The 19,587-nt window shown below is 50.5% G+C and overlaps 4 protein-coding genes and 1 pseudogene across 5 annotated transcripts, besides 1 other annotated feature; 3 read left to right on the top strand and 2 right to left on the bottom strand.

The window, feature by feature from the left end:
- Window positions 1–758: 758 nt before the first annotated feature.
- Window positions 759–2,062, top strand: NCS57_01360500 (uncharacterized protein; the record flags this gene model as incomplete). The annotated part of the gene is made up of 5 exons (XM_053063234.1): window positions 759–902; window positions 952–988; window positions 1,045–1,507; window positions 1,562–1,692; window positions 1,743–2,062. The coding sequence occupies 5 exons, from the start codon at window positions 759–761 to the stop codon at window positions 2,060–2,062; spliced, it is 1,095 nt and encodes a 364-aa protein (XP_052906567.1).
- A 420-nt stretch (window positions 2,063–2,482) lies between these two features.
- NCS57_01360400 lies at window positions 2,483–3,784 on the bottom strand (annotated as a pseudogene). The gene has a single exon.
- Window positions 2,483–3,784: a sequence feature.
- Window positions 3,785–5,366: 1,582 nt separating this feature from the next.
- On the top strand, window positions 5,367–7,889 carry NCS57_01360300 (uncharacterized protein; the record flags this gene model as incomplete). Its single annotated transcript, XM_053063233.1, has 5 exons — window positions 5,367–5,883; window positions 5,932–6,906; window positions 6,962–7,225; window positions 7,275–7,541; window positions 7,597–7,889. 5 exons carry the CDS (start codon window positions 5,367–5,369, stop codon window positions 7,887–7,889), a joined length of 2,316 nt encoding a protein of 771 aa, XP_052906566.1.
- A 6,773-nt stretch (window positions 7,890–14,662) lies between these two features.
- Window positions 14,663–15,484, top strand: NCS57_01360200 (uncharacterized protein; the record flags this gene model as incomplete). The annotated part of the gene is made up of 1 exon (XM_053063232.1): window positions 14,663–15,484. The coding sequence occupies one exon, from the start codon at window positions 14,663–14,665 to the stop codon at window positions 15,482–15,484; it is 822 nt and encodes a 273-aa protein (XP_052906565.1).
- A 220-nt stretch (window positions 15,485–15,704) lies between these two features.
- On the bottom strand, window positions 15,705–16,924 carry NCS57_01360100 (uncharacterized protein; the record flags this gene model as incomplete). Its single annotated transcript, XM_053063231.1, has 4 exons — window positions 15,705–16,375; window positions 16,425–16,566; window positions 16,619–16,734; window positions 16,804–16,924. The coding sequence occupies 4 exons, from the start codon at window positions 16,922–16,924 to the stop codon at window positions 15,705–15,707; spliced, it is 1,050 nt and encodes a 349-aa protein (XP_052906564.1).
- Between the last annotated feature and the right edge of the window lie 2,663 nt (window positions 16,925–19,587).

Raw genomic sequence — 19,587 nt, 5'->3', positions numbered from 1 at the left:
AACGGCTGGAAAAACCGGCTGTGCTGACCGCCTAACTCAACCACAGCAGCCACTTGGCTTGGATCCCTGAAGCCACCCCCAATGTGCACTCTCCGGTCCTCATCCTTGATATCAACTCAGCTCCTCAGGCAGCCATTTCATTGAGACTCTTGGCATATCGGGGGAACCATCCTCTCGAGGAAGTGATCAACGCCGTCTCGCATTGCCCCCCTCGCCCGGCAGCTGAGCCTACAAAAACCTGGCACCCAATCCAGTGGCTCTTGGCTGAACTTGGCTCCAGCCCTAAACCGAATATGGTTGGACGCGTCTGGGGAAAAGGTGGGCTACGCTAACGCGTTGCACAAAAGACATTCGGTCATGCTATGGCACAGCACAGCAACGCAATCATTTGCCTGCCCACTTCTGCATCTGCGGGAGGTTTCCCAGTGAAATACTCCGTGCAATCCCAAGGAATGCCTCGCTACAAGGTGGTTGACAGCTCGTAAGCCGAGATGGGCCTAGATAGACAGTACCCCTGAACATCCGTCCCTGGGCTACTGTATCTCTAGAGATAACAGCTCCCCCCATGACTCGTCAGACAGGTGGCAAGACCCTTGTCCGCCCAGCCCGTTGATATCATTGTCCCCCCCGGCATAAATGTCGGCCATGTCGCCCCTCTTTTCCCCAGGTTTTCCCTCGTGCGTCTTTTGTCCCCACCGGCCTTGGCTCCAAATGCCTCCTCTCGTCGTCATTTTCCTCCCCTCGTCACAAAGTCAATCATGACGGGGTTGGTTCCGAATGTGTATGCGGCTATTATCATTCCTATGCCCGCCGCCGCCGTGGCCCTTGTACTGAGGATCAAGGCGCGGCGGATGACTCGGATGGGCCTGGGTTATGACGATGCGTTGTGCATCGCCGCTTGGGTAAGACGCTGGTGCTGGGAGAGGAAGCACTCGCTCATAGTTCGAACAGGTCTTTGCAGTTGCATATTCGGTTGATCTTATCGTATGTGAGTGATAAACTATCATCTCCCAGGTGTGCTTCGTGTTAATTGATGCTGCGCAGGGGCCGCTTGCTTCAAACTCGGCCAGAAACTCGCACCCTACAGCGATGAGAAGATCGATTACTACATGGAAAAGTCTCGCATGATGCTATGGGCCAGCGAATACCTATACGCCTGGTCAATAGCCCTCACGAAACTCGCAGTTCTCTCCTTCTACCGGCGCCTCTTTCAGTTCTCGTCGATACGCATCCCCATTATCGTCTTGATGGTGATGTGCGGGATATGGCTCACCCTGCGCACGTTTCTCACAACCTTCCATTGTCTACCGGTTCAGGCTTACTGGGATAAAACGATTACGAATGCGCGGTGCATTACTCACGTCGCGAGGTTCTATCTCGGGACGGACCTGACTCATTGCTTGATGGATTTCATCATTTTGGCTTTACCCATATGGGAAATTATCAGAATGAGGCTGCCTTTTGGACAAAAGATTGCCGTCCTCGGTCTCTTTGCCCTTGGATCTCTGTACGTCCTCTTATCAACTACACCGCCTGACCGGCCGCTCACATGATATCTCAGCGTTGGTATCGCTTCCATCTTTCAGATCATTCAGTCACAAACCTACAACCCCAAAACCAGAGAGTTGCCGTATGAGTTTTCTCTGGCAATGGTTTGGGGGAGTGTGGAGGTTCACTTGGCCGTGTTTACCAGTATGCAGCAATCTTCTTTGATGCTTTATAGCTGCTAATCCATTGCCTAGGCTGTCTTGCCCTACTCAGACCCATCTTCCGCAAGGTCATCCCAGGCCTTTCCTCCGGAAACAGCTACGCGGCCAGCCGTCCCAGTGTTGCTTTTCAACCCCCGTCAGAATTCGTACAGGCAGCTAGAAGTCCCAGGGACGATCCCATTGATTCAGAGCGTGGGTTAACCCCTCAGGAGTACGACGCGCTCAGCTTACCAGGATCGAAAGACAATTCTAGTTCAGGGAGGGGGATCTTTCATTATCGAGAGAATCGAATGTCCAGTCTACAAGGGTCACAAGGGAGTGATTCTAGGCTTTCAGAAAGAAGCGTGCGATGATATGATTTTGCGTAAAATAAATATTAATAGGCCTTTAGTGCCAAACCTTTCTGTGGATATCTCCTAATTGTTGTCTCAACGTAGGATAGAGGGAAAGATAGGGGCCATCTTTCCGCCTGTTGCCTTGCTGGGGTTCCTAGGCCAAACCCACTTCGACTTCACGTTTGTCAGGTTCGAAGTTAACGCGGTCCTAGCTACCGTGGGAGATAAACTTGGCTATGGAACTTGTTATGCGAAAGAAGCAGAGCTCCATGCATTGGAAGTCTTTGAGCATGTCTCACGTTGCGTACCCGAGCGCCCTTGATGAAGCATATTGTGGAATGGAAAATAATATTAGTATTGTCCTCGTGATCCAACACGCAGGAGGGCTATGAGGGAGAGGAGATCTTTGGTACAAGGAAAGACTTTCCAATGACTGCTTCACTTGACTTCAACTGCACTCCCCTCTAGCTCTGGATAGTCTGGAAGCTTCCAAGCCGATGTCTTCGCATCCAACCCAGCCCCTTGATCGAACTGAAAGTACGATACTAACCTTGCAAAGGAATGCAGACACCATATTCCAAAGCTCGTCCTGGGTGATATCAAGGCCTTGATCCGCTGATTCCCTCCGTACTTGGAAGTGGCTATCGGTCGATACCTCTTCTCGTAGTTCTTGGCCCCCTGCACCACTGCTGCTGTTGGAGACAACATGTCCTTCCTGTAGAGAGTGGCAATCTCGCCTGCAAGAACATAGGCTCCAACCAAGGCGAATGTGCAGCCAAAGCCATTTGCTGTCTGGCTGTGGGCAGCGTCACCGAGAAGAACAACTCGGCCCTTTGACCAAGATTCTTCTGGGAGTCTGACCTCTTCAAGTGGCGTAGAGTAGAGATCGTCGGCTTCGGGAGCATCTCTTAATGCCTTCATGAACCGATCACATTCCCATCCACCACCTTGATACAAATCGCTCCATGCCTTCTTGAGCTCTGCTAGATTTCCAGACTTGTGTGCCGCATCGAGTGCAGGGTCATTGCCGCGCATTTGCATGTACACGCGCGTGAGTTCTGGACAGTCCTTTCTTGTGCCGATGGTGCGAGATACGCTGGCTCCGGGTAAATGACAGAATGTCAGCCTGTCTGAATCCCCTGGTTTTGATGGGACGCTGAAGAAGCCGATGTTGCCTCCCAGCCGATGTCGTGGATCTGGAGCGTCAGGACCAAGCATGAGCTTTCGAGTCCTTGAGCCAGTTCCATCAGCAGCGACAACAAGATCAAAGTCCTCGTTGTGACCATCATGGAACTTGACGTGAACCTTGCCGGTGGGATTGTCCTCTGGGTCTTGGGTGAATGAGTCGATGGTTGTGCTGAAGAGATGCTTCACATTCTCGCGCTTCTCAGTAAGCCCATATATAATACGGACAAAGTCACCGCGCATGATTTCATACTCGGACGTGAAGCTCTGCTTTCCGGTGCCACTTGGAGCAGCTGGGAAAAAGGCCTTGGTCTGGCCCTTGAGATCGATGAGTTGAGTGCCAGACTCGTGAACCGTCACAGCCCGTATAGCGTCCTCGATGCCCATCCTTTTCATCATTGGGACGCCCTGCGCGCGTAGATCGAGTTGTTGGCCGTACGCTCGGATGCTTGGAGAGCGTTCGATGAGGGTGATGTTGGCGCCGACTCGTGATAGCCAGTGTGCGAGAGCTGGACCGGCGATGCCACCACCAACGATAAGGACTCTTAACGACTCCATTCTAGTAGGAAAGTAAGTCTATTAAAGAGAGAAATGCCAAGACGTGGTAATGGTAGCTTCTACTCTAGAGGCCGTATATGTAGCTGGCCACGGACTTTTCAAAACACCGAAATAGTCTCCCGTCTTACTTAAAACGGCTAGTAAGACTGCTTCTGGTCGTCAATGACACGTACAATAGTGGTTGGGGGAGTCACAATCGCTATGATAAGCCGGCTGTTGATTGGTGAGCGGACTAATCTCGTACCGTCTTACTTTCTTTGTGGCTTCTGAGACAGCGTGCTCTAAGCGCGAGGACTGGCTTGACTGGTATCCAACGCCAAGTATGAATAGATTTTACTTGGAGCTTCAATTTCATCCACTTCGTCCTTGTCATTCAACCTAGATGTGCCTGATATCTTGGTGTCTGGAAAATAATGGCACTGATGCAGCCAAGACTTGCTAACCCAAGGACAGCTCGTTACACCGGGGATGACCAACCTGTGGTTGATGTAAGTCTAGACTTGTGCTGGTCTCTAAAACTTGTATGCTCCCTTAAGCTTTATAGAGCGTTCACCTTGATCTAGGCAGGTTGCGGTGTTTTTACAGCATTGGGTTTTAATGCTGTCATGTGTCAACTATTATGTTCTTTGACATTGTGCCTGATGACTCCTCTTGCAGACGCCATCGATACAATAGCAACAATAGCAACATAATCATATTCTGCCTTGGAGTCTGAGTATGCCTCGAAGCAAGGAAGGCCGCCATGCATTGTTGTTGGCGGTGTCATTCGAGCCTCGACGTCAAAGCCACTCGAAGCTTGCCACATTGTACAGCGATAAATTTCATGGATTGACAGCAGCCCGGATGCCGAAGACGCGTCAAGGTGCATATTACTACCTATAGAGACAACATATTGTTACACCCGTGCAGCATCACTAGAGGATCTTCACATTCCACATGCCACAGCCACACCGCAAGGCACAATGGAAATACTGCTGCCTTCCAAGGCTTCTAGAAATTGTGGCACCTCTTCAGCTTGGACGATTGGCCGTAGATCTGTCTGTGCATGCGGAACGATCGGCCCCGTCATCCAACAAGCGAGATCCCTTCTCTGGTCGGGCGGTGGCTGATGTCGAGCTAATCAACCAGAGACAGGCCAAGCTGACCAATAGCTGTGATGCGGCATCAGATGATTTCGGCTATTCGGGAGCGAGGTCGCAGTGGCTATGCTGCATGCAGAAGGTGATTGACCCTCTCAAGCGTCATTTTGGATTGGGTTTCTGTGTGACCAAGGGTCGTTCTTTGTCTTGTACAACTTGTGGCCAATAATATGACGCAATCTTGTGCGACCAACATTCTTGCACTGCCCGTAAATCGGCACGTCGATCCTACACCCGTAACAGCCCCAGTCAGCCGCAGCTGCATACGATGGATGCATTGACGAGGAGATAAAGACCTCGGCATGAACATTGCCATGTTTAAAACCAACCTTAAGCTCGTCTTGACCGTCTGATCACAACCGGCACCATCGTCAAGACATGACCATACCCTCACGACAACAAGACATCTTTTCCCACTCAGATCAAGAACCATAAACATCATGTCAGCGTCAGCCCCTCCGCCCTACGAGGAAACAGCTGGGGCACCGGCCCCGCCAGATATCGACCCTGTGGCTTCGTTCGCAGACCTCAAGATTGACTCCCAACCTCATGACCCGGACCCAGATACTTGCCTAGCCCACCTCAAGCTTCTCTTTGCCTTCCAAGCCCTGAAAGAAGATGTGGGGTACACCGATGGGCTATTTGGCATCTGGGACAGCCGCGCAGATGGAGCCATCACCGTAGCTGAGAATGGCGAGATCGAGGAACACGTCCGTGCTGATGGCGATGTTCCCGATGATGAAGAGAAGCGAAAGGCACTTAGCAAGATCCGGGAGAAGCGTTGGGCCCTATTTGTTGCAAGGGCAGTGGATCGCTACGAAGCGTGGTGGAACAGTTTGACTGGTGGGCGACCACTAGTTGAGAAGGATATGGAAGAGTCCCGGACGACAGCATATGAAGCTTTTGCTCTTAGAAAAGAGCACAGTTACTGGAGTAAGGAAGCACTTCCTCCGCTAGGTACGTTTTGAACTGTCACTCGGTTGTGCTTTACTAACAGGTACCGAGACGTCTTGATGGTCTTCCACGCTCATCTCCTCAACCCAACCGATTTTCTCGAAGATTGCATTCGAAAAGGATATCGTCGGTTCTGGCAAAGTGGCCTCCCATGGAACCGAGTCAATGCTGCAATCGATCAATCCTTTAACTACACCGTTCCCAATAGCCACAAGGCTAGATGGGTTGCCAAGACTGGCCGCCAGTGGGAGAACGTCGACGACTCCCTTGTCAAGTCTCTGAGCTGTCCTGTCTGCACAACAAACCTCGAGATTCCTTGGACGACTTGCGGCCTTGAAGAGAACCCAAAGACTCTGGAGCGACCAGGTCTGATCGGATCCGGGTACGGAGACGGTAAACTAGAGTTTCGATGTTCCAAATGTGCCACTCTCATCAACAAGGAACTACTCAGTGTTGCCAAGTTTTGCAACGACTCCAAGAACCTTCTCGTCAAGCACTGTCCCATGCCTGGAACCATCCTCAAGACCTCCAGTGGCGTGCCAGAACGATGGACCCGAACCGCGCAGCAGCGGTGGGACCATCGGACCTTTCCGAACCGCATGATTCAGCTCATATTGAGCGTCAAGATCCACGATCTCTTAAACCAGGCTAACCCAGACCAACAGCCTACCATGGAGACTGTGCGGAAAATGATACAAGATGAGGTATTGATGAAGCAAAGCTCTCTCCGCACGATACATGAATCATCTGGGGCTTTTGTTGCAAGACGGAGACTGGGTGTGCCTTCTATTTCACGCATGTGCATCCGCAAGATGATGTCTCGATACTGGGAGAACTTCAGCCCCTTTGCCTTGGATCTCTGCGGAGCCATCATGAGACAGGGCATCTTTTCTGAAAAGATGTGCAAGATTGATTGGTTGCACTCACCCACTGCTCGGGAGACGATGGCGAGGTTTTGTACCAAATACGAGCGGTTCATGAGCATCATGGCCAAGAACGCGTCAAAAGTCGCCGTTCCAACTCTCGGTAAGCATGATAGTTACTATGACATATGGGAACTGTACTGACAGCGAGACGTTAGACATTGACCTTCCTTGGCACACACACCAACTCACGCCTTTCTCTTACTACCAGTACACCACTCGCGTCGCGGCTCGTTACATCCGACACGACGACAAGATCGAAGAGGGGAAGTTGAGTGAAGCATTTGAATGGACAAGCAAAGAGTACCAAGAGACATATGGTGAGGTGTACTCTGAATGTACTTGCTGGTACTGCGAGTCTGTGAGGACGTCGCATGTATCTTCGGTGGGAAAGGTTCTCGGGCTCTCCAAGAACGAAAAGGGTAAGATATACCGATTCATATGGTAAGAAATTCGCTAAATGTCTCTTAGTCGCAGAAAACTTCCATCAATCTGGCGCTGCGAGCCTCTGTCCTCCAGACAACTCGGCCCATATCTCCTCACATAATGCCGTGAGGGCCCCCGGCGACATTCTCTTGGCTACAAATCATGCAGAACGAGTCAAGAATCATCTTCAACAACTGCATCAACGTCGGCTAGAAGAGAACTACCAGAAGGCATGTAGACGGGCCGAGAAGAAGGGCCGTAAGCTGCCTCCCAAGGAACAGTACTATGACCACTGGGGGTACAGCTATTACAGTGAGTGAACTTGGCTATATATCTGGCCATGCAGAGTCTAACGCCGAAATTATAGTGTACGGACCGTGGATGTATCCTGTTTACTTTACGCCCGGGATGTACTATGCCTGGGACCCTGGGTACTCGTCTGGAGCAGGAGGGGCTGGAGGTGTAGATGGCGGTACCTGGGCACAATGCGCCGCTGGCAGCTGTGGGGGATCTGTAGCCGCTGGAGGATGCAGTGCTGGTGGTGGAGGATGTGGTGGTGGTGGTGGCTGCGGAGGTGGAGGCGGCGGTGGCGGCGGAGGAGGAGGATGCGGTGGAGGTGGAGGTGGTGGAGGTTGTGGAGGAGGGGGAGGAGGCTGTTAAAACGACGATGTTGGTTATGCTGCAAATTAAGTAAGTGTGAGATCGGAAAGGGAAACTAGAAGATAGAGACTTCAGCTATTGGATATTATCAGCACATGTTAAATGTCATGAATACACTGTTACCGTTGTCGTTGCTTCGTTGAGACAATCAATTATGGACTGAAACCGAGAGCCATATCGCGGGATTGACAGTTGAATACAGCTTATTTTATAGGGGGATTCTGCGAGCTGAAGGCAAGGTTAAAAGGTATGCATACCTCTGCTTCTGTCTCATCATATTCTTCTCCAGATGCTAATGATGTAAATCTATTTTGAGGTTCATAGGGCATGTAACTTGATCTCTATTAAGGTTTTAAGGTTATCTATTAATAGCCTGATGAGGGCAACGATAAGACAGGGAGATTCAGTTCACAAAAAGGTTGGAATAATATGGCAAGTGCCCCAGCCAAATCATTCAAGTCATTTAACCCCTTACATACCCACAGGCAGATCAAGGCAACCCAGCAAGAGAAATACTCAAACCATCCCCGCCTTTTTGTAACCCTGAAACGTGTTGTCGAGAGTTCAATCAGTCTCACGAGAAGCACTGAAGCCTGATGTTGCGCAACTGCGTTCGGCCCCGAGACATGCTGCGTTAGTCTGTTTAGCCTGCATGGCTCATCACTGGGCTAGTAGCTCGCATCATCAACCAGCCTGACACTTGTAATTGCATGCAAGTCTAGAAGAATGTAAGGATTAAACCACTGAGTGAGGTGTTTCATTCCAGTCTTGACTTGAGCCGCGACTTGAGCCGCGCCTTTTGCAGTCAACGCGTGACCGAGGCGAATGCATCACTCACCCTGCTGAGATCCCTGCTTTTGAGAGCTGCGGGCGTCGTTAGTTCTCATGCAAAACGCCCAACCATTGGCCTAACGAGACGGGGTATCAACGCCACAGTACGATTTCAAGGCGTTCTTGTCATGGTGGGTGTTCAGCCCGTGGCAAACACTCTCGGTCCAGATCCTTTTCAGAGACAAGGCATTCTCCCCACCTCAAAAAGCTGCCAGCTTAATCCTCAAGACTCACGATGCCATGGAGCCAGCCGGGATTGTCGGCCTCGTCGCGAGCTGCGTGGGACTTGGCGCACGCGCCGTAGCATCGGCCAAGGAACTCGACGACTTTATCACGAGCTACCGAGCAGCCAACAAGTCGGCCGCAAAGATTGCGAATCAGCTACGCCTCTTTGCCGTGTCTGTCGAGCAACTGGAGAAACTGCTAGACGGACAGCCGACCGTCTCGGACCAACTCAAGGATACCATCAGATCATCCATGCGGGACTGCGACGACATTATCGGCGACCTCGAAGAACACGTGAAAAAGGTCATCGCAAGTAACGACGGATCCAAGGGTCTCGCATTCACCAGCAAGATCAGGCTACTCTGGAGCCAAAGTTCGGTCGGCAAAGAGGAGCAAACGCTGCACCGCCAACTACAGACAGTCATGCTCCTAATCAGCCTCGTTCGGGAGTGAGTGCCCTCGATTTCTACCCCCTCAAAAGGGTGAAAATACTGAACCGCTTGTCTTTGCAGAAATGATGCCGCAAAGCAAAACTCCGTGCTCGGCCAGCCCGGTTCTAGGAAAACGTTTGCCAAGAGCGCCCGTGACGCTCGCTCCATCCGCGAAGGCAGAGACACGAATTCTATCTCTACGTCCATTAGTAGCAGTAGTAGATGGTCTAGCTCCACCAACACCGAAGTTGAGTTTGATATTGATGAGGAGATACTTAAGAGCGGCCCTTATGTCGCCAACTACAGAGCCTTGCTCGCCAAGTCGATGACAGATGGTCAAAAGCCGCCGTCGGTCCAGATGCAACCGAAGAGCAATGCCTTGACTCCGAAGCGTTTGGAGAAGAAGACAGAGGAACATGGCCCCAAGAATGCTGCTGTTCTTCCCAAGCCCGTACGCAAGAGGTCCACCGCAGCTTTTGTTTCTTCTCCGAGGCGTTTCAACGAACCCTTCGACAAGGTGGCAGTCATGAAAGCGCTTCAATCACATCGGCCAGGAACCATGAAGCAACCGCCGAGCGTCCCGATTGAACCACCTCCGGAGAGGGAGCATGAGACCCAGAAACTTGAAGATCGCCCCCTAGACTCTGTCAAGGATATCATATTTCCATCTCTGTCACCGGATTTTGATCTTCGATGGACGCCATTTGGTGGCTGGATGCGTATGAAGCCAGCTTCACTGACTGGTAGCGTTGATGAAGAGTCTGATGTCCTTGTTCCACTGAAGACATCTCCAGAGCAGCCAGAACCAAATTTTGATGATGTCTTCCTCAAGAGGCTGATGGACGCTTCGTTCCCTTCACTGGCATCTAGCCCACCCGGGAGCCCAGAAAAGACCAAGTTTGTGTTCGCAGAAACGAGGTTTGTCCCAAGATCTCCCGTCAAGTATTTCCAACACGACCTGTCAGATGACGAGGATCTTAACGATTTATGCGATGCTTGCGAAGAGGGCAATTTCAAATGGGCGAAATACCTTCTTGAAGAAAAGACCATTCAAGTCAACGGCTCAGGGAGAGATCCGGAGGGGAAGAGCCCGCTTCACCTGGCCGTGGAAACAGGTCGACAAGACATTGTAGATCTGCTTCTGGATAATTCCGCTAGGCCAAATATTCTGGACAAAAAGAGGCACACGCCCTTTCTCTATGCCATCGAGCGAGTCATCAATGATGGCATGTCGTTGGATATCGCTCGAAGTCTGGTGAGCCGCGGAGCGAGCTTGAGCGGACTCCTTGGACCGCGACCTCTGGTCGAGGCTATTTCAAGAGGGCACTTGGCCTTGGCAGAGTTTCTGCTGGAAGTGGGCGAAGCGCGAGACCTTGAGAATGAGGCCGGAGAACATGTGTTTTCCATAGCCGTGGCAAGCGGTCGAGTAGACCTTATCAAGCTCCTGCTTGAATACGACTACGCACGCTGCAGAGGGGATAGGATGGGTCGTGAGCCATTACTCGTCGCTACCATGAGAGGCCGTCAAGATATTGTTCAGTTGCTGATGCAACACAATGTCAACCAACGAGGTTGCGACCACGACGGCTATTCGCCCATCAACTACGCAGTCAAGAGGATCTTGGAGTTGAACGACGATTTAGGCCTCGCTCGACTGGTTGTTGGGAGTGGCACGCTGCATGCACCCAACGGGTGTCCTCTGATCTTGATGGCCGTTGCTGCCAGTCACTTGGAGCTCGTCAAGCTCCTGATAAAGCATAGTGCTGACTGTGACCAAGAGTGGGATGGCCTCTCGCCGCTCGGTCTGGCAGTCAAGAAGCGGGATTTGGACCTGGTATCAGCGCTTGTGCATTTAGGCAAAGCAAGGATCGATAAGCTGAACAAGACCAAAACCTCACCTCTGCTCGATGCCGTCAGGAGGGATGATGTCGAGATGGTGTCTCGTCTCCTTGAAACGGAGCACGAACCGATTTGCGACGCCCACTCCAACTGCCCGCAGACACCTTTAAGTGCAGCCTGTTGCAAGGACAATACAGAAGCCGCCAAACGCCTACTGAACTGGGACGTGTGGGTTGGAGGTTTGAGCGAGGGGCCTCTGCGTAGCAAGCGCCGTGATGCTGGCAAGGGCAAAATGTGGTTCGAATTTGGCGACATGGCCATGGAATCTTACACTCCGCTACACGTCGCGGCTCGTGTCTCGCCTGGAATGACCCGGCTACTCCTAGATGCCGAGGCTGCAGTTACGTCCACGGCTGCTGTCCGCTGTCAGGGTTCGGATATGACAATCCACGGAGTGACGCCCCTTCACTTGGCCATAGGTCCAAGCGCAGAGATTCTCATCACTGACGGCAGAGCTAACGTCTTTGCTAAAGACAGTCGCGGCCGAGCGCCTCTCTTTTGGGCGGCAGGCTTTCTGGCGTCTGATCGAGGTAGCGAGAACCTCCAAGCGGTCGAAGCAAACCTGGCTCAAGGTGCGCCGGTGAATCTGCGGGATCGTCACGGCATCACGCCGCTTTATCTCGTGGCTGAAGGGATGATCGACAGCACCATCTTTGACCACACTATGCCTATGGATACTCTCAGATCGTGCATCTCTATAGCGAGGAATCTGCTGGCTGCAGGGGCAAAGACCAACATATGCGCTGAGGATGGCACCGAAACTATCAAAGACATATTTACAAACGTTCTAGAATGGACTTTGCCCCGCGTCCCAGAGCTCAGATATGAACTGGAACAGTTGCAGAAGGATCTTGGTGTGTAGTAGAGTACCGAGAAATGTATTTTATACATGTTGCTTTACCTCTTCTATCTTTGGAACTTGCAGGGATCGATCAGCACCAGAGATACACGCCATCTAAGTGATAATCTCCACACTTATCTCGGTGCGTAGAGTGTGACATGTTGTCTCGCTGTCGGAAAGAAAGGAACGTGTCGGTTCTATTGGGATTAGTGACATATATATGGAACGCCATGAGTAGGAGATAAAGGGTTTGGAATCTCGTTGCAGAGAACGCCTACTTGCTCACGGCAGAGGCAAACAAAGTTGACTGTTGCTATCATGGAAGAATTATGAAAGCATTAGAATATAGGGAAGAGACGAGCCGACAATGATCTCATTCCTATTTTATGGAGTTTCTCAGCCGGTTCTAAGGTTCGATCGTACTAGACGGCATCACTTCCAATAGTGCATTCCAATTTCCCAGCCCACCTTTCCTCAAGCCTCATTGTAATTCAAGGCACAATACAAAGCTTTTTCAGACAAATCTTTAGCACATGAGAATCTTTGGGTAAATGCAACGATACGGCGTCTATTGGAATAGAATTCTTGACGATATTTTGAGCTTCTTAGTCGACACAATGCAAACATCTCAAGGTAGGCTGCCGAGAAACTAACAGAATGACATGGTGGAAGCCATGGACAAATTAACTGGATGTAGTTCTGAATATGCTGACCTGGAAATAGACACATCAGTTTTGGTCGAAAATGTGAGGCCTCATGTCGACCAGTCTCTCAGCTGGGCCTGGGCTGAAACCCAAAGGTGTGCGGCTAAGCCGGAACCCGAACCTGTACTCCCCCGGCAAGCCTGTCAATTATAGTCTTCTCTTTTCACCTGAATTCTCTACATCGTAGATGATTCTATTTCCTGCGAGTTCGTTGCCAGCCGGAAGAAAGACAACCGTGCCATTGAATAGGTAGTAATGGGGATGGATCGAAAACTGCCCAACTTCAAGGAAGATGCGGGAAGAGTTCTGCAAACACTCTGTGACAACCATAATCCGTCAGAGCTGAGTTTGTGTTTCCCAATGGCTTGCCATGTTGGGGGATAAACGAGGCAACATGTAAGATTCACATGCGTGTAAGCCAACGACCGAGATTCTGTTATGGAATCATTTGACTGAAAGGGAGGGACGGGAGAAGAACCTCTTGTTGCTCCTCACTGCAGAGAGAGTTAGGGTCGGGCGTTGCCGCCTTACGCTTATATCCTTGGTATCCCACTTTAAAGAGTTTGCCAGTTCAGCTGATGATTCATCTCACCTCGGGGCTCCGTGACCAATTTCTGGGTGATCAGCTGTCTTGTTGAATCGGGTTCAATGGATACGGAAGGGACATATTCCGAGTTGAATTGACCGAACATTGACGGAAGATGGGTCATCGAATGTGTTGTCTCGCCGAGAATGCCATCCTCGGGAGAGTAAACTTCCGGCTCTCGGTCACCGGCGCTTCTTAATTTGCGGGTCTACAACTTGGCATCCAACCAGGGCTCGGTCTAGAACCTCCTCCGTGCGGCGCTCCGCATCTCGGAGGCTCGGATCATCGGTGAGCTACCGGAGAGCTGGGCAGAGGTTGAGGTCATGCATCCGTCAGGGAGAAGCCTCAACTGAGTAGCCAAACTCGAGTTCATGGAAAGCTCGTATGTGTCGGGAAGTTGATTCAGTGCTCGATGCTTACAATGATGAGGATATCGGTTGTGCATGGCAGTTCTTCCGGTACATGTCCCTCTACGTAGTGCCCGCATTACGGATCTCAACACGCAGCGGCTTGCCGCAAGAGAAGAAGGGTACGATAGCAGCGAAACACACATCATGTAAGTCTTCTAATTCATTCCTTCAGGGCGAGCACATGGACATTCTTGGCATAGAGGGACAACACAACGTCCTCCCACCACCACGGTACGCTAATACAGCCACCTCACCTGCACATTGCATGTATGCTTGTTTAGACAAGCATACTTCACCTTAACTTCATAACCGGCCTCTTCTCTCGCCCAACTGCCGCCTTGGGAATGTCCTAAAATTAGCACTGCAAACTCAATTCCTTCTTGTTGCCAACCACGCGGTCATAGACCCTGATCGAGGAAACCATTCAGCCTGATCGCGAACTGCAAGTTGCGGTCAAGTCCTGCGGCAGTCCACTATATCTCTAAGAGAGGGTGGTGTGCCTCGGTGTCTGAGAGGTTATGAGTTGTCGAGAGATTTGAGTTTGGATCTGAATACGAGCTGAGGCTAATCGCAAGCTGCATGATTGTGCTCCGATTCGCGACGGAGTGTGTGTCCAGCTCAACGACAGAATCAGGTTCTTGAGAAGAACTTGAGTACCGTCATGGAAGCAAATACAATAGTACATAAAGACTCTTTGACATTCCCAATCCAATTATTTCACCCAACGGTAGTCAGAGACACCAACACCTCTGGACATCCTCTTGTTCTTTCTTTGGGACAATCATCAAACTCATTTCCTTACACTACCACCTCGACAAGCTATCGACGCCTGACCAGCCGACCAACATGCTTCTCAAACATCTCTTCCTGGGTTTCCTCCTGGGTGCCTTTTCAGTGGCAGCCATCCCTCAGCCAGAGCCCGAGGATGTCGATCTCGAGGCAAGGGACGATGAGGATCTAGTCGCCCGCGGCGGTTACGAATACTGCCCCTACGGTCAGCACTACGACAAGCACCATCACTGCGTCTGCCCCTGGGGCCAGATCAAGGATGGCAAGTACTGCAAGTGTCCCGACGGCCAATACAAGGACGGGAACTACTGCAAGTGTCCCGGAGACCAGGTCAAGGACGGCAAGGACTGCAAGTGTCCGGACGGACAGCACAAGAAGGGCAAGTGGTGTGTGTGCCCCTGGGGCCAGATCAAACAGGGCAAAGACTGCAAGTGTCCTGGTATTCAGGTCAAGGAGGGAGGCTATTGCAAGTGTCCTGGAGACCTCCAGAAGAAGGGCAAGTTCTGCAAATGTCCCCACGGTCAGATCAGAGATGGAATCTACTGCAAGTGTCCTGGCGAGCTTGTCAAGAAGGGAGACAAGTGCGTCTGCCCCGACGGACAATACCGAAAGGGCAACTACTGCAAGTGTCCTCATGGTCAGATCAAAGATAAGGACCAGTGCAAGTGTCCCGGGGAGCTTGTGAAGAAGGGTAACGACTGCGTCTGTCCGGACGGTCAGTACAGAAAGGGCAACTACTGCAAGTGTCCTCATGGTCAGATCAAAGATAAGGACCAGTGCAAGTGTCCGGATTACGAGTGGAAGAAGGGAGACTATTGTGTCTGCCAGAAGGGATATCGTCGCGGCCATGATGGGAAGTGTAAGAAGGGGTACTACTAAAGAGGCTGGAAGTGATGAGGATCAATGACGATGGGCTATGAAACTCACTCCTTTTGTCGGTTGCATGGTCTTGATGTAAAAGTTTGGTGTTGATGACACATGTACGTTCCTTGAAGAGATGCTGCTCTGGATGTGGATTTGGTCAAATTGATATATAACTATAATACCTATAGCCGTGGCTATGTTTCATACCAAACTATGCCTAAAAGGCATCACTGATCTATTTCACAATGGGGAATTGAGCTATATGAAGTTTGGCGGCCCCAAACGGAATGAGCTTAAGCTTTGTGACCTCTGACTTTTTAACCTCCACATGCTCTGGGGGTAGCGCGGCAGTACCCAGCGTCTCTGGCCAGTTCAAAGGATAAGCGTCGACCTCGAGACTCGGTAAGAAATTGTGTCTATCGAACAGTGGGTTTGGCAGCTTGGTGTCGTAAGGAATGGTCCTCCCAAGCTTAATTGTCGTGGGGTCTATCGCGTATCGCCAGTTGGATGTGGGTTCAAGCACCCAATCGAGGCTTCGAGCATCCACCTCGGAAGTTGGCAAGGGCTGTCTATCTGTCCAATTGAGCGGTCGATGGGATGAAGAGGAGTATTTGATGTCGGCGGCGTAGAGCAGAGGCCCACGATATACACCAACGGTGTTGTTCCTGTATGCAATGGTGGTCGTCATAGGGAGGTAGATAGACAATCTGTGGAAGCCTTTCCGAATCGACATGCGATAAAGTCCATTTTCTGCCGAAATCGATTGGGGCTTTTGGCCGGCAAATTGGCTCAGCGCCGTGGTTTCGTCTACCCACTGTGGGATTCGAACATAAAAGTCAAAATCGATGGCAGCCAGGATTTCATAGTCCAGTCGATCCGAGAACGGATAGTTAGTCCGACATTTCACTTGGCCCAAAGTTAGTGGAGCTGGGTCACTTGTTTTCATAATACGTACCTTGAATCGGCCTGTTCTTGACCTTGGTCTCTACTATCGATGGACCGAGTAACATATGGACAAGGCCATTTTCTCCATACTTGACAAACGACGATGCAACATATTTTGGATATCCCTGCGGATGGTTGACGGTACAGCAAGGCTGACAAGTCAGAATCAGATGAATGGTGTTGACGGTTCCAGTCAAGGCTTACAAAATTCGGCTCCAACCCGAAGCTATTGGAATATGAAACAACATTGAAGAACGGGTTTGCCGTCAAATTTCGGGACCACGGCTGATTGGTCTGGGTGACATATTGATGAGACCACCCTATATAGATCAGCATACAGCAAATAGTTAAGTGTCAAATCCGTATTAGATTGGATGTCCTGTACTCACAATCAGGGCTCATTGCCGCGGGAAGGGCGTTGAAAGCAGCAAGCTCAGCCCTGTCCGCAAACAAGTTTGATCCGTGAAATCGGTATAGGAAGGCGTAGGAAAACATGGACTCGACAGCCATGCAGAGTTCTGACCTGGGAGTTATTAGTTTGATGTACTCTCGGGGGCGTGCAACTTATTCGTTCCCTCTTTGAGGACTGAGTCCGCCGAGATGCTCATCACCAATAATTGTGCCCGAAAGTGATGTTTGATACTCGAGAGTTAGGTTTATAGCCTCATGTGTTTGATGAACAAGGTTGGAATCATTGGTCAGTCGGTACAGAACGGTTGGATACCTCAGTCCTGTAGAAGATCATTAGGACTGTAGGCATAAAAGCACATGAACCGTATTCTAACCTTGGGCAAGATTGACACCGTGAGTAAAGCCGCTCGGACGAAATGTGCCTGTGCCTTTGGTAGGAAAGGTGCCATTCACAAAAAAGGTGGTCCAATCGCGGCCTCCCTTCCGTCCACCTTCAAACATGAGTTCGATCGTTTCGAGTATCAACTCTGAGTTGTTCCTTGGATGTGTTTCGTAGAGCCACATGAGCGAGATTGGCAACTCATGAGTGCGAGAAACACCAAAACCATAAGGATCAAAGTTGTCGTTTCCGCCTTGAAGCAACCCAGTGAAGTTGTTTTTCAACATAGAATGCACTAGGACTGTAAACTTGTGGATTGAGTCGACGATTCTTTCCGTTTGGGAAGCATCTGCCTCTGCATATTGCTGTAACCATAAGTAACGTGGAAATATGATGGAAAGGGTGTGGGAGCTCACCACAAGGCCGAAGAGGAGAAGGCTTCTGGCCCAGACTCCCCTCGTTTCTCTAGTTTTCTCGGGACCCAACCAGCCGTCCTCGGCTTGATGCTCCAATACATAATCAAGAAATTGTCTCGCTTGCGATTTTAAGCGGTTATCGCCCAAAACCCACGCCATAGGCACAATGTAGTTAAACCAGTACGGGGCGGATTCGTGGAGCTCACTGTACTCGAAGTCCCCTCCGAGCCATGTGGAGCGTTGGACATACCGATAAAAGTCGAACAAGTGGCCACCAAGACCCTCAGCCGAAAGCTCAATCTGGTCCTTGAGCCATCCAGAGGCCTTGATACTTCCTAGGGGAAGTTGCTCGAATTTAAAAGGTACAAGGCCTATCATCGTCAACAAAGCAGAGACCAGTGGCAGGGCTTATTTTCAACTGACCATGTTTCGTGCTGGACTGCTGAGCGCCGCAGACGTAGATGAAAGACGATATAAAAAAAAAATAGAGTACGCAACGGAAACAAAAGCTTCATTTCTTTTTACTCTTGCACTTCTATACGAGTGCTTGGAAGAATAAAAAGCTCTGTGAGCAAAAGCTGGAGGATGTAGCAAGCGGGACTACACTCGCTCGCTTTAGGAAGTAGGTCTAGTTCGTCTGATAGACAGAAACAAATTGACGGATAGATAACAGGATTTGCTAGTAAATTCCTTGGTACGAACTCGAAAGCCTGGTTGGTTTTTATTACCTTGGATTTATTTGTGCGTTTCCCCTTCCCAAAGTTAATCAATGGGCCGAAACTTGCGCCGCCCCCCAGCATCTTGTTGCTGCGGGGTAAACCACGCGCACTCTCATTTGTGCGGCTCATGGACATTAACAGCTACACCATATGACCTGTTGATGTCGGACTTTCTCTCGGGATCTTTGGTATGATCATTTTAGTCAAGGATTAACGATCCCAATTGCCCCAAGCCAGAACGGAGTCACCAGTGGCGTCGGAACGGAGAATAAAATGGCCCGGTTCATATATTTGCATTCGGCATCGGGGTAAGTCCCGGGGCGCTCAATTGAAGGAATTACTAGCACGACTGTGTATGGTGGGGTGGCAGTCTCGTGAGTTTCGTGATCCTTGTTGGCTGGAGGCTTCTTGCCTTCATCCCTACGGCTTCCATGTCGCCCTCGAATATGAGGTAATCTAGATTCAAGGCAATTCTGTACCTTTTGGCCTAGCTTGGAGCGTCAGTTTAGGAGAATGCTCTCCGAGCTGGACGATGAGCGGTGAAGCCATCAAGGCTAGTGTCCTCATAGTGAGTATCAGCTTGCCTTGCTCCTAAAGTTGAATGAAACTAGGCTGATACGCCTAGACCCTCCTGGTTCTGGATGAGGAATCTCTGTTAAAATCTGCCTGCTCTATTCGAGATCCGGCTCTTGGCGGACATGAGGGTAAACCAGCAGTAAGCATTTGGCGCGCCAGCGTGTTCTCGACCACGCCGCTAGTACCCACCACTTTTTAGTGTTAGAGGGAGCGTTGGGTTTATCAGTCGCATGGAGATGCATGAGGGCGCTAGGCATGTAAATGAAATGATAGGTAAGTCCAAATAGATAAAGATGCTAGAATAGTGCGAAATTAATGCTTTTGCCTCTCTGCCCACCCCTGCATGGTTTTGCCAGTGCTCGAGGAGGCAGAATACCAGACTAAAGCAATGTTAGCTGCCTACTCGAGAGCGACCCCTTGATCCTACAGAGAATTTTGGGCCCCCTTTTCAAGGGGAGAGCACTATTGATTCTCTTTCCTCCAATGCACCTGCCTTTATCTCTTAAGAAAGACGACAGTTATCCCTCTCCTTCTCCCTCTTCTTCTTTTGCTTCTGAAAGCAGGGATCACAAATGGAATTGTACTCGATCCGATCTTTCAGGATTCCAAATTGGCACCCACCCAGCTTGCCTTTGGCCTGGTCGCAGATCTCGTCTTCAAATTTGGTATTCA

The sequence above is a fragment of the Fusarium keratoplasticum genome, chromosome 12 (genome assembly GCF_025433545.1).
Source record: "Fusarium keratoplasticum isolate Fu6.1 chromosome 12, whole genome shotgun sequence".
NCBI classification, from domain to species: Eukaryota; Fungi; Ascomycota; class Sordariomycetes; order Hypocreales; family Nectriaceae; genus Fusarium; species Fusarium keratoplasticum.
Note: the sequence above shows the minus strand (reverse complement) of the source record. Positions and strands in the feature narration are given on the sequence as shown.